The sequence below is a fragment of the Saccharomyces kudriavzevii genome (genome assembly GCF_947243775.1).
Source record: "Saccharomyces kudriavzevii IFO 1802 strain IFO1802 genome assembly, chromosome: 12".
Classification (NCBI taxonomy): domain Eukaryota; kingdom Fungi; phylum Ascomycota; class Saccharomycetes; order Saccharomycetales; family Saccharomycetaceae; genus Saccharomyces; species Saccharomyces kudriavzevii.
This window is the reverse complement of record NC_079283.1, coordinates 993962-1005450: the sequence shown is the minus strand read 5'-3', so window position 1 is coordinate 1005450 and position 11489 is coordinate 993962. Positions and strand designations below refer to the sequence as shown.

The 11489-nt window shown below is 39.0% G+C and overlaps 6 protein-coding genes across 6 annotated transcripts; 1 reads left to right on the top strand and 5 right to left on the bottom strand.

The window, feature by feature from the left end:
- Positions 1-88: 88 nt before the first annotated feature.
- On the bottom strand, positions 89-3205 carry HMG2 (hydroxymethylglutaryl-CoA reductase (NADPH) HMG2; the record flags this gene model as incomplete). Its single annotated transcript, XM_056230074.1, has 1 exon — positions 89-3205. The coding sequence occupies one exon, from the start codon at positions 3203-3205 to the stop codon at positions 89-91; it is 3117 nt and encodes a 1038-aa protein (XP_056084029.1).
- Positions 3206-3797: 592 nt separating this feature from the next.
- Positions 3798-4958, bottom strand: FPR4 (peptidylprolyl isomerase FPR4; the record flags this gene model as incomplete). Its single annotated transcript, XM_056230073.1, has 1 exon — positions 3798-4958. One exon carries the CDS (start codon positions 4956-4958, stop codon positions 3798-3800), a length of 1161 nt encoding a protein of 386 aa, XP_056084028.1.
- A 994-nt stretch (positions 4959-5952) lies between these two features.
- RPL6B (60S ribosomal protein eL6) lies at positions 5953-6849 on the bottom strand (the record flags this gene model as incomplete). Its single annotated transcript, XM_056230072.1, has 2 exons — positions 5953-6468; positions 6835-6849. The coding sequence occupies 2 exons, from the start codon at positions 6847-6849 to the stop codon at positions 5953-5955; spliced, it is 531 nt and encodes a 176-aa protein (XP_056084027.1).
- Positions 6850-7841: 992 nt separating this feature from the next.
- VMA6 (H(+)-transporting V0 sector ATPase subunit d) lies at positions 7842-8879 on the top strand (the record flags this gene model as incomplete). Its single annotated transcript, XM_056230071.1, has 1 exon — positions 7842-8879. One exon carries the CDS (start codon positions 7842-7844, stop codon positions 8877-8879), a length of 1038 nt encoding a protein of 345 aa, XP_056084026.1.
- A 313-nt stretch (positions 8880-9192) lies between these two features.
- Positions 9193-10491, bottom strand: NGK1 (hexokinase; the record flags this gene model as incomplete). The annotated part of the gene is made up of 1 exon (XM_056230069.1): positions 9193-10491. The coding sequence occupies one exon, from the start codon at positions 10489-10491 to the stop codon at positions 9193-9195; it is 1299 nt and encodes a 432-aa protein (XP_056084025.1).
- A 329-nt stretch (positions 10492-10820) lies between these two features.
- On the bottom strand, positions 10821-11460 carry GMC2 (Gmc2p; the record flags this gene model as incomplete). Its single annotated transcript, XM_056230068.1, has 2 exons — positions 10821-11003; positions 11077-11460. 2 exons carry the CDS (start codon positions 11458-11460, stop codon positions 10821-10823), a joined length of 567 nt encoding a protein of 188 aa, XP_056084024.1.
- Positions 11461-11489: the final 29 nt, after the last annotated feature.

The window sequence follows — 11489 nt, the reverse complement described above, 5'->3', positions numbered from 1 at the left end:
TGCAGATGGTTTAGGGTAGCTAGAAGACAATACAAATATATAAAGGTATCACCATGTAAACTAAAAGACCTATAATAACGCTACAGTTCTACAATGAGGGATTTGTGTCACTTAACTTTTGCTGTTCATTGATTTTGTTCGCTTTGCGGTTGTGAGTCATATGGCTTTGCACCAAGTGGCCAGCAGCAAGTGCGGAACACAGAGACAGTTCACCAGCTAAAACAGCGCATGCGACAATTCTGGCCAATTGTCTGGCATTTGTTCCAGGTTCAGTAGGATGAGGACCACGAACTCCGAGGAGATCAAGCATAGCACCTTGAGGTTCCAAAACAGTACCCCCACCAATTGTACCCACTTCAATAGATGGCATAGAGACAGAAATCCTCAAATCTCCGTCTACTTCCTTCATCAAAGTTATACAGTTAGAACTTTCTATATTCTGGGCTGGGTCTTGACCTAATGCCAGGAAAAGCGCTGTGACTAGATTAGCAGCATGTGCATTGAAACCACCGACAGATCCAGCCATTGCAGATCCAACCAAGTTCTTGCAAATGTTTAACTCAACTAATGCAGCAGCATCGCTCTTCAAAACGCTTTTGACCACATCACCAGGAATCGTAGCTTCAGCGACAACACTTTTGCCACGGCCTTCGATCCAGTTGATTGCGGCAGGTTTTTTATCAGTACAGTAATTACCAGATACAGAGACAACTTCCATATCTTCCCAGCCATACTCTTCGACCATTTGTTTCAACGAGTATTCGACACCTTTGGATATCATATTCATGCCCATCGCGTCACCGGTAGTGGTTCTAAATCTCATGAAAAGCAAATCGCCTGCTAAACAAGTCTGAATATGCTGCAGACGTGCAAATCTTGATGTAGAATTGAATGCTTTCTTAATTGTGTTTTGTCCCTCTTCCGAGTCCAACCATATCTTGCAGGCACCAGATCTTATCAAAGTAGGGAATCGAACGACGGGACCTCTAGTCATACCATCCTTGGTTAAGACAGTCGTTGCACCGCCACCGGCATTGATAGCTTTACAACCACGCATAGCTGATGCCACTAGACAACCTTCGGTTGTGGCCATTGGAATATGATAAGATGTTCCATCAATAATTAATGGTCCAATTACACCAACCGGCACCGGCATATATCCAATGACGTTTTCGCAACAAGCACCAAATACCCGATCATAATCGTAATCTCTGAATGGCAGTTTTTCGGAATCTAAGACAGGTGATTCAGCCAAGATTGAGAGTGCTTTTCTCCTAACTAGAACCGCACGAGTTGTATCTTCTAATTTCTTCTCCAGAGAATATAATGGCAGCTTGCCATTCACTACGAGATTCGAAACTTCTGTGTTGTTCAAGTTTTTTAATTGATTCTCTTCCATAAGTTCCACCAAATTTGATAAAGGACGGATAGGCTCGTCCTCGGGACTCAAAGCATAGATGCATTCATCATTCTGAATTTTTTGTGAGATCGAAATATCTTTTGCGGTAACAGGGGTTTCCAGCCCAGAAGAAGCAGGAACACTTTGAGTCTCTGAAAACTCAATCGTCGCTGAGGGCTGTCCGAGATCATCATGGATGTTGTTGGGCCGAGGTTGGAAGTTCATGTATCCGGTGTGAATTTTTGCAGCATTTAACAAATAAACGTTGACGGAAATACTGACTGCAAATGCAAAAAAAAGCAACTTACTAATAAACTGGTCCCGAATAGCATTACTAACTGAATCAATAATTAGTAAGATGGAATCTTCAATTTGGTGATATTTTTTTAGTGGAGTGTAGTATTGTTTTGGCAAAATAGAAATGATAACCTGATTTCTGAGATTCCCAATATCTTTATAATTGATAAAATTCGGCAATGAATAAATACTGGAGTCAAAATAAACTGTGTCTAATATCGTAGCATTTAACTTGTCTGTAAACACATAAAGATTGATCAAAAGTAAAAGGCCAATAACAGAGGCCTTTCCTAAGATTATAGCCACATTGGATCTCAAAAAATTTGGCTCTGCGGCAGTCTCGCTCTTATAAATAATGTTGGTTGTGGTTGGGATGACACCATCCTCTTCCAAGGTTTGCCTAATGAGAGTCGATCTGTGAATAATATTAATTTCTAATTTCATTGATAGTATGGCTGAATAGAAAGTAGCAGATAAAATCAAATCAAAAATTAGCATGAAAGTAGATAAAATGCAGAAATTCACCAATCCAACAAGGTGCCGAGCATAGATAGCGCAGCCAATAAAGGAGCTAATGTAAAATAAGTAGTCACGGATCAAATAGGCACCTTCCTGAAACATAGCTTCATAAATAATGTTGCTCACAGTTATTTTTCTATCAATACTGATCCTGTGGAACTTCTGTAACGAGAATGCCGCAAGTCGAACCTTATGCTTAAAGCCAATGATCACTACAATAAATGGTAACCCAATAATCAAACTTAATAAAGATGGTGGTTTTTTGAATAAAGTGTGAGTGGTGTATAACGAGAGATATAATGCACATGCAGAGTTCGAAAGAGCGGAAAAGCTTAACCAAAATTTGGATCCAATTTTCCTCATATCATTAAACAGGCAACAGAGAGTATAAATGAGCGTAAGGTAAGCAGCCAGGATAATAAACAAATCGAACTGATCAAATTCGCTGGTTTTATTCGAAAATTGTTTGACAAAGTTCCTGTAGGTATTATGCAGATCCAAGATAAAATTGCTGTGATTCCTTAACCTCCATTTTGTTCCATCTTCGGATATCAGTTCGGTCAGGATCTTTGGTTCCTCAGTTAATAAGAATCTGGTATGATCAACACTATAAATGACATCATCAAGGGAGGGCAACGTTGTGGAATTATCCTTACTTTGGAAACTTATGGTAGACAAATAATAATGAAAAGGGGTATGAACATCGGCGGCTTCTTTGGAGCTGAGCAGTTTCCATGTGTCAGATACAGGAGATCTGTAGTAATGTGTGCTTCTGTCGAACAATTCGTCTGGCTTGATGCTTAAATACGTGGAATACTGACTAGAGTCCAGCTTCCATTCGTTAAGATAGGATTGCGTTACGGATAGATAGGCAGCGACGCTTAATAGGACAGCAACAACTATGACATGTATGGGGTACCTGGCACTTAACCTAGCTGTGCAAGCAAAGGGTTTTACCAAATGTATTATGGTTTTTAACGGAGGTGACATCTGGAGTTGTGGGATTTTTGTTGAGCTTATTTAAAAAAACCCGCTTAGATGAAGGTAAACTGGATTGTTTCTCCGATGTAGTATCTTACTCTAACTAGCTCTTCCAAAATACTCCCTGATAGCACACCTCTCTAGGATGTATTCACGGCAGTAGCCTCTTGAAATGATCGACATAAAATATGTGACCAACCCTTGAATGCAACATCTTGTTGTTATTGACTGACTTTGCTCGCGCCGTTGAAACGGATTCAACAAAAGAATATACTCGTCCCTAGCGATCAGCAATCTATTTGTTAGGTAACTATATAAGAAATCAGCTATAACTTCCTATCTAAGCATTAGAGACACTAAACTTTCTTGGGTAGAGCGTTTTAACTTGTCTAGAGGCTCCTGTGATATATGCGTTGATCTTTTCGGCCTATATGGACATAAACAAGTAATTGGGCGGCTATATTGCAAAATAATCGCAAAAAACGGCTTCTACACAATAAAAAAAAAACCATGAAAATTGAAAGAGAATATTATGACAGTAAAGATAATAGTAGTATATACTTTTATGTACACCAATATCGATAAATATGCATTAGAGGCTCTATTTCATGGAGACCAATTTTACGTCAAATGTCAATTCAGAGTTGGCTGGGATGCCGGGCAAGGCTTGTTTACCGTAGGCATATGGGGCTGGAATAACAATTCTACGCTCACCACCGACAGCCATCCCAGCAACACCGATATCCCATCCCTTGATGACTTCGCCCTGACCTAATTTGAAAACAAAGGGTTTACCCTTTGTGTTTTTGTCAAAAACCTTTCCTTTTTTCAACTTACCAACATATCTCATTCCAACTCTGGAACCTTTTTTGGCATGTGGACCCTTACCTGTGACGCGGTCTTCGATGACAATACCACCTTCCAGAAAGGCTGTCTTTGGTTTTGATTTGCTTTCTTCCGATTCTTTATTGGATTCTGCCTTTTTGGCTTTTTTGGCAACTTGCTTTTTCTCGGTTGGTTTAGCAGTTTCTTCTTCTTCTTCATGTTTTCTTTTGGTATCCTTTTTTTTATCTTTCTTCTTTTTATCTTTTTCAACTAATTCATCAAGACGGCTTTCAATGTCACTGGCATCTGCTAAATCATCGAGATCATCGTCGCCAGAACTTAACTCTTCATCGTCCTTTTCTTCTTCTCCATTGGAAGATTCTTCTTCACTGTAATAGTCCTCCTCGTCTTCATCAGAATCTGAGGAGTTGTCTTGCAAAGGCGTATCAAATGGATGTTTGACAAAGTTACCAGTTAGAGAGATAGTGTATGAACCGGTGACGACGAATTGAACGTCTTCCTCAGGGGCGATGGTGATGTCCAAAGCTTGTTGATATTGACCTTTTGGAGACAAGGTTAGAAGAACGCATTCGTCAAATTCGTTATCCATTTCACTTTCGTCCTCGGAGTCTTCCTCGGATTCACTTTGCTCAACTTTTTTAGCTTTTTTTGACTTGACATTCTTTTCTGACACTTCTTCACTGTCATTTTCATCTTCTTCGCGATCACTACCATCATGAAGATCATTATCAGAGAGTTCAGGATTTCTCTTGATGATCCTCAAGGTAGATGGTTTCTTGTCGTCGTCAAATGGTTCAGGATCGATGGCCGCCATTGTAATTCTGATGGTAACTGGTACATCGTAGTTTAAAGCCGGGGTTGGAGTGTATGGTTCAACATTTAGGCTGTACGTAGCCAATGGAAGCATATCAGACATATTTAAAGTGTATATTCGTTGTCTTTATTGCTATTTGTCCATCATTCAAAGCTGAAAGGCATTTTTATAACATGGTAAAATTTTCAATGCCCTTGTCCTTTTCAGTTGCATCATGTAAAATTTTCGTTGTCCGGGCGTGAGGTAAAAAACTACAAGAGGCGCCAAAAAAAAAAAAGTCATCTCAAGAAAGTTGATGTTAATGTGTAGAGCATGTACAGGATAAATTCACTTGTTAAGCCTGAATACAGGTGTAAAAATTAGGACACATGGGATCACCAGCTTTTGCTGGGAAGTTTTATGTATGTGTGAATTCAAAAACTTGAAAATCTATTTAAGGGATGAGATGAAGTAATAGTAACTTTTTTCGGTATACTTTATGTAGTCGAAAAGCATACACGCCAAAATCATTTGGCACAGCGAGCTTCAAAGGCGGTGTCGTAGCTTCTAGGCAAATGATATCGGTTTTTACGAGCCAATTGATTCCGATATTAAAACCGTACGCAGAAATCACTGATGTTACGCGATCCCCGAATGGCTGTTGTGATTTAAAACAATTTAACTTCCGCCATCCGAAATGACACTTGTAACTATATCTGTAACGATGACTAGTTTCCTCTCTTTTCCCTTTAATAAAATTCGCCCTCAGGCGGGCACTGCTCTTTTGGACGGGCAATGCTCCGACTGCCAACTAATGATCCAAATTGATCACGGCTTCATTTTAAACCTTTGGATATTAATATTTATGATTTTTTGTATTTTGCGATGAAAGAGTGAAAAAAAAAAATTATATAGATATACAAAAAGAAGGATATAGAAAAGCACAAACAAAGTGTTGATAGGGAAATTGGATTAGAAGAGGAATAAATTTAGATTACATATTCACTTCCATTTCCTTTATTGTCCAACAATACGTTCAGATCAACGCATTCTACTATCAATTCTCCTTCTTTTGAAACTCAGTTTTAATTCATTTATAATTTTTCTATCCAACTTCTTAGAATTTCAATAAATGTGGTTTGTCACCGTTCTTCAAAGAGAAGGAGGCAGACAAGTATTGCTTCAACAATGGGGTCTTCTTGATTTCAGCCAATAAAGCCTTGTCAACGACCTTTTGGTCTTCAACACGTTCAGTCTTGATTTCCTTGTTTTGTTGTTCTGGGAACAAGTTAGCTTCCTTCTTTTCCTTCTTGGTCAATTTTTCCTTGGCGAAGTATTCGACGTTGAATTTTCCAGCGTCGACACCTTCGACAGAGACCTTGGTGGAAGTAGCAATGACGTAACGGGCATTGACTCTTCTTAATGGGACACCGTTGACCTTGAATGGACCGGTGATTAATAGAGTGTTGTCCTCAAGGTGCTTCAAGTAAACAACTCTCTTACCTCTGAAACGGCCGGCTAGCAAGATCAAGACGGTACCTGGAACTAGAGAGGCACGCAACTTTTGTGGGCGAATAGCCTTTCTGGTTTTCTTTGAGGCAGCAACGTCTTCTGAAGGATACCACTTTGGGGCCTATTAATAATAACTCATGATGAACATCATATAATATGTTAGTAAATTTGTTTATTTTCTCTGTTGCTTTTAACAGTTCACGTTGGGCTTGGTTTACACGGTTTCGACACGGCATTTGATCGTATTCTCCAGATCTTCGGATATAAAGAGGTGTATTCATATCAGCTATAGCATTTACCACCTCTATCATTTTCTTGCGGCACTTGGAATCAAATGGTAACAAATTAGGCGTTTCATATTGTTCGCTCATACAGAAAAGCTTATTCCTTTTGTAACATGGTTATTGCTTGAATAACCACATGTCCGTAGGCACGTGTTCTGTGTCCATAGCCATCCAACCCTTGCTTTACTCGTCTTTAAACATACTTGTTGGGCAGTCATTTCGTTGAATATATTTGCTTCTTTTCCAAGTTCAAGAAAATAAACTAGTATTAATGAGTTTCAGCTTGATATATGACTATACACTTTTGATCAAACGCCATATTGCAGGGCCTTACTTTTCCAGCATTGATTGAATCTCACTCACACCGTGCAATCTGGAGGGCGAGCACTAGGCCAGTGCTGGACATGTTACCATCCCAGGTGCTCGCTCAACCGTGAACAGACCTAAACTGGAGGGACCCGTGTGGGGGACTAGCCTAGCCCGGTAGGCACAAACCGTTCTGAGAGCATACCCGACAGCTACCCAGAGGAAAATTGGCGAAAAATCTCTCTCAACGGAACTTACACAAAGAGACGCATAAGCACACTAATCAATTGGCATCGCTCCTTTTCGCGCGCCCCAATGATAGCCTGAAAAAAAAAAAAGATAAAATATGCCTTATACACCCAGTCCTTCGAGAGGTAAGGGTGTAGTTTGTCTCTGGTTTTTACTGTCCATCTTTCTGAAGCCCAGGAAGAGAGAAAAAGAAGAAAAGAGAGATATATGCGCAGTGGTTTGAGAAAAGACGTACTTACGAAGCCATGTATTAATGTTCTACTGTCCCACATATGGGAGTGGTGGCGTAAAGCAGTGAATTTACGTCCGCCCTTCTCGCTGATGCTTGTAGTGCTTACGCAAGTAAAAACATGACTGACGGGCAAAGTATGAAGATGAACGCCTTCCGGACGTTTAACACCGTGGGCTGTTTACTCTTTAAAAGTGTTGCAGGACCAACCGACTCTTATGTTATGCAGCTAAATGTATTTCTGCGCTGCCGCTATTGTGTGCTGATAAGTTCGTACAAAGTGATACCGTTTTCAAAATATCTTCGATATACTGCAAAAACAAAAGAAACAGTCAAACTTTCAACCCTTTAAGGTATTATATACATAAAACCAACAAGCACCAAAAGAATATACCGCTGAGATTGTACTGCTATAGTCTTGTTAAGATGGAAGGTGTTTTTTTCAATATTGACAATGGGTTTATTGAAGGTGTAGTGAGAGGCTACAGAAATGGTTTGCTATCCAACAATCAGTACATTAACTTAACACAATGTGACACGTTGGAAGATTTAAAATTACAACTATCATCGACTGATTATGGTAATTTTCTTTCCTCCGTCTCTTCAGAGTCTTTGACTACGTCGTTGATTCAAGAATATGCTTCTAGCAAATTGTACCATGAATTCAACTACATAAGAGATCAATCTAGTGGACCCACAAAAAGGTTCATGGATTTTATCACTTACGGTTACATGATTGACAATGTGGCATTGATGATTACAGGTACTATTCATGACCGTGATAAGGGTGAAATTCTACAGCGTTGTCATCCGCTCGGGTGGTTTGACACATTGCCCACGTTGAGTGTTGCTACCGATCTTGAATCCCTATACGAAACCGTATTGGTGGATACCCCATTAGCACCTTACTTCAAGAACTGCTTCGATACCGCAGAGGAATTAGATGATATGAACATCGAAATTATTAGAAATAAACTGTACAAGGCTTATTTGGAGGATTTCTACAATTTTGTCACTGAGAAGATTCCAGAGCCTGCCAAAGAATGTATGCAAACGTTACTAGGGTTTGAGGCCGATAGAAGAAGTATCAATATTGCTCTAAACTCTTTGCAAAGTTCAGATATTGATCCCGACTTGAAAAGTGACTTGTTGCCCAACATTGGTAAGCTATACCCTCTTGCAACGTTCCATTTGGCACAAGCTCAGGACTTTGAAGGAGTTAGAGCTGCTTTGGCTAACGTTTATGAGTACAGGGGCTTTTTGGAAACTGGTAATTTAGAAGATCACTTTTACCAATTAGAGATGGAATTATGTAGAGATGCTTTCACGCAACAATTTGCCATCAGCACCGTTTGGGCCTGGATGAAGTCCAGAGAACAAGAAGTAAGAAACATTACTTGGATCGCGGAGTGTATTGCTCAAAATCAAAGAGAAAGAATTAACAATTATATTTCTGTTTATTAAGACTTTTGATATTGTTTTTTTTCCGGATACAGAAAAAATAAGTATTTATATGGTTTGTTTTGTTTTTTTCTTTTTTTTTTAAGAATCAGATCCATTTACAATTATATAAATATAATTAAGTACAAACAGAAAATTTTCCAGATGAATAAGCATGCGATAAGCAGTGATTGCATAACCAGTCGAGGAAAAGAATCGCTACAAGTATACAGTGATAATTCGATGATTTTTTTCCCTACGCAAACATCTTAATGTTTGCAAGGAATAAGTAAAATGAAAATTGGGGATAACTGCAAGAAGGATGAAGTGCTTGTGATTAAACATGCTTGTCCGATTTGTTCAAGTATGTAGCTATGGCAGCTCCCAATAGATTGCTATGATTTAAAAATTGCAGTTTAATATCAATGCTCGAGTAATACTTTATCTGCTCCCGATAAAACGTTGAATGTTGAAGAAACGATCCAACGTAGCCGACATGAATGAAATTGTAGTTTTTGCAGCCCGTAATGATGTCAATAGCTTGTACTATCGCGGCAACGTAAAATGCAGCTCTCTTGATTAAAAGACGTGCAATTTGACAAATCAGCGAATAGTACTGATCTTCAAACCAAGTGTTTGCAGAATCTTCTGCCAGCTGGCACACCAGTTCACCATTGAACTCTATTGGAAAATTTTTCGGGATTATATTATATTGCAATAGAATATTTCTCAGAGATAATGGAAGCCACTTGCCAGAAGTAACACATTCTAGTGGCATTTCGTAGGAGATGCCCCCATGAATGTCGAACGGTTGCAATGAAATGACATCTTTACCAATAAAACCAATTTCTGAATTTACGAGAACGTGTTTGAAATTCAACGTCTCTTTATTATAGTTCGATGGTAGCGTTTCCCTCAAAGAGTCTTTCTTGAAGGGCGGCAAATACCCATAGGGCACCTCAAAGCACGCATTTGTACCTGTTCCTATTATTAGTGAGATTGAATCATTTTCACATATAAATTTACTCGTTAATGAAACTGCTACGGCGTCGTTTATTACATCACACACGTTCATTGCACAGGAAAAATCTTCGAAGTTGTCTGATATTATGCGTTCAAAGGAAGACTGAATCAATTGCTTCACGGTTAATCCTTGAAGGGCATTAGTCATTACAAAGCCTTTTCCCATAGCGACGACTTCGCCCTTTGCATTCAAAGGGAAACTGAATGTCACGGAAACAAAAAACTTTGTCACCTCAGAAGTCTCATTCTTTTTTTTTACATAGCCATTCTCAGCCAATTTGGTACATATTTTATAGATAATTCCATTGAAAAACGTCGGGTCGACGATGTTATATGTGAGCTCAAATGCATCATCGTATTCAATAACAATTTGAGGCAGAGAGACGATTGCAAATTTCAACCTTGTTCCGCCAAAATCGATTGCCAAAATTCTGTCCTTGGGATTCCATCGCAATCGTTCATCTGGAACCGAGCACTGCGGGAGCATCGAAATTGCACTCGTCTGAAGTCGAGATAACAATTCTTCTTGGAACTGGTCGACAACACTAACAATTGAATCAGCGGGTAAAATCATCCTCGCTAGTTCTCGAGCTATGGCGCTTCTAATTGTCATTTCAGACCCTTATTCGTGCTAACTTTTTACTGGGTGTGCTTTTTATATAACCGTTTAGGAGGAGAGGATATTTTTCTTTCTGTTTTGCATTATTTTGTTTATAATGTAAACCGATATGGTCAATTGATTTCCCCGGTATGCGTATCCCTGAATAAAATTTTCTTACTATAGCATGGCCGGCGCTAACAACATCCGGCCAGAAAAATGAAACAATACATGCAAGACAACGACAACGAAGATAGCATGAATAATAAAAACAGAAAAAGAGAGAACAGCAATATGTAAGGCAATACACATTCAAAGATAAGACGGATATAGTTGAACATGCCTTATTTATCATCTGTTAACCTTTGAATGGTTTCCTTGATTTCATTTGCAGATCTTTCCATTTCAACATGTTTGTACTCCAGATGGCGTTCTTTCTTTTTCATCCAAGTTTCAGCATTGAGAATAGAGTCACCGCATCTTTCCACATCTATTTGGAAGGCAGATTCGCACCATAGACGTTGTTGCTATTACAAAATATGTGTTATTAGTAAAAAAAGAACTAGGAAAATGAAAGGAGTAGTCTTTGACTGTACTTACTTTCGATAGCTTTTCCATTTTTTCGAAAATCTCGTCCATATCTTTCGTATACTGCTCGATAATGTTCACAGGGACAGTACAAAACAAGTCCCAATCCATTTTTTCTTGTAATTCCTTGGACATCATTCCATCTTGGTTGGAGAGGTCTTTGTAAGATTCTTTAATTAAACCGGTAATTTCAGTGATCCTCTTTAGCACTTCATTTTCCAGCACATGGGTTTGGAAACTTTCCTGCGGATTATTAATTTGCCATTCGGCGGCTAATTTGAAAAGACTTGGTACTTTGTTGTTTAGAACTGGGTTTTCTGAGAAGTCAGTTTTTGCCAAAGAGGCATCCTCTTCGTTTTCCAATTGTCGATTGCGGGTATCCGTAGTGTCATTCATTGTTATAGTGCTGTATAGTTATTGCACTT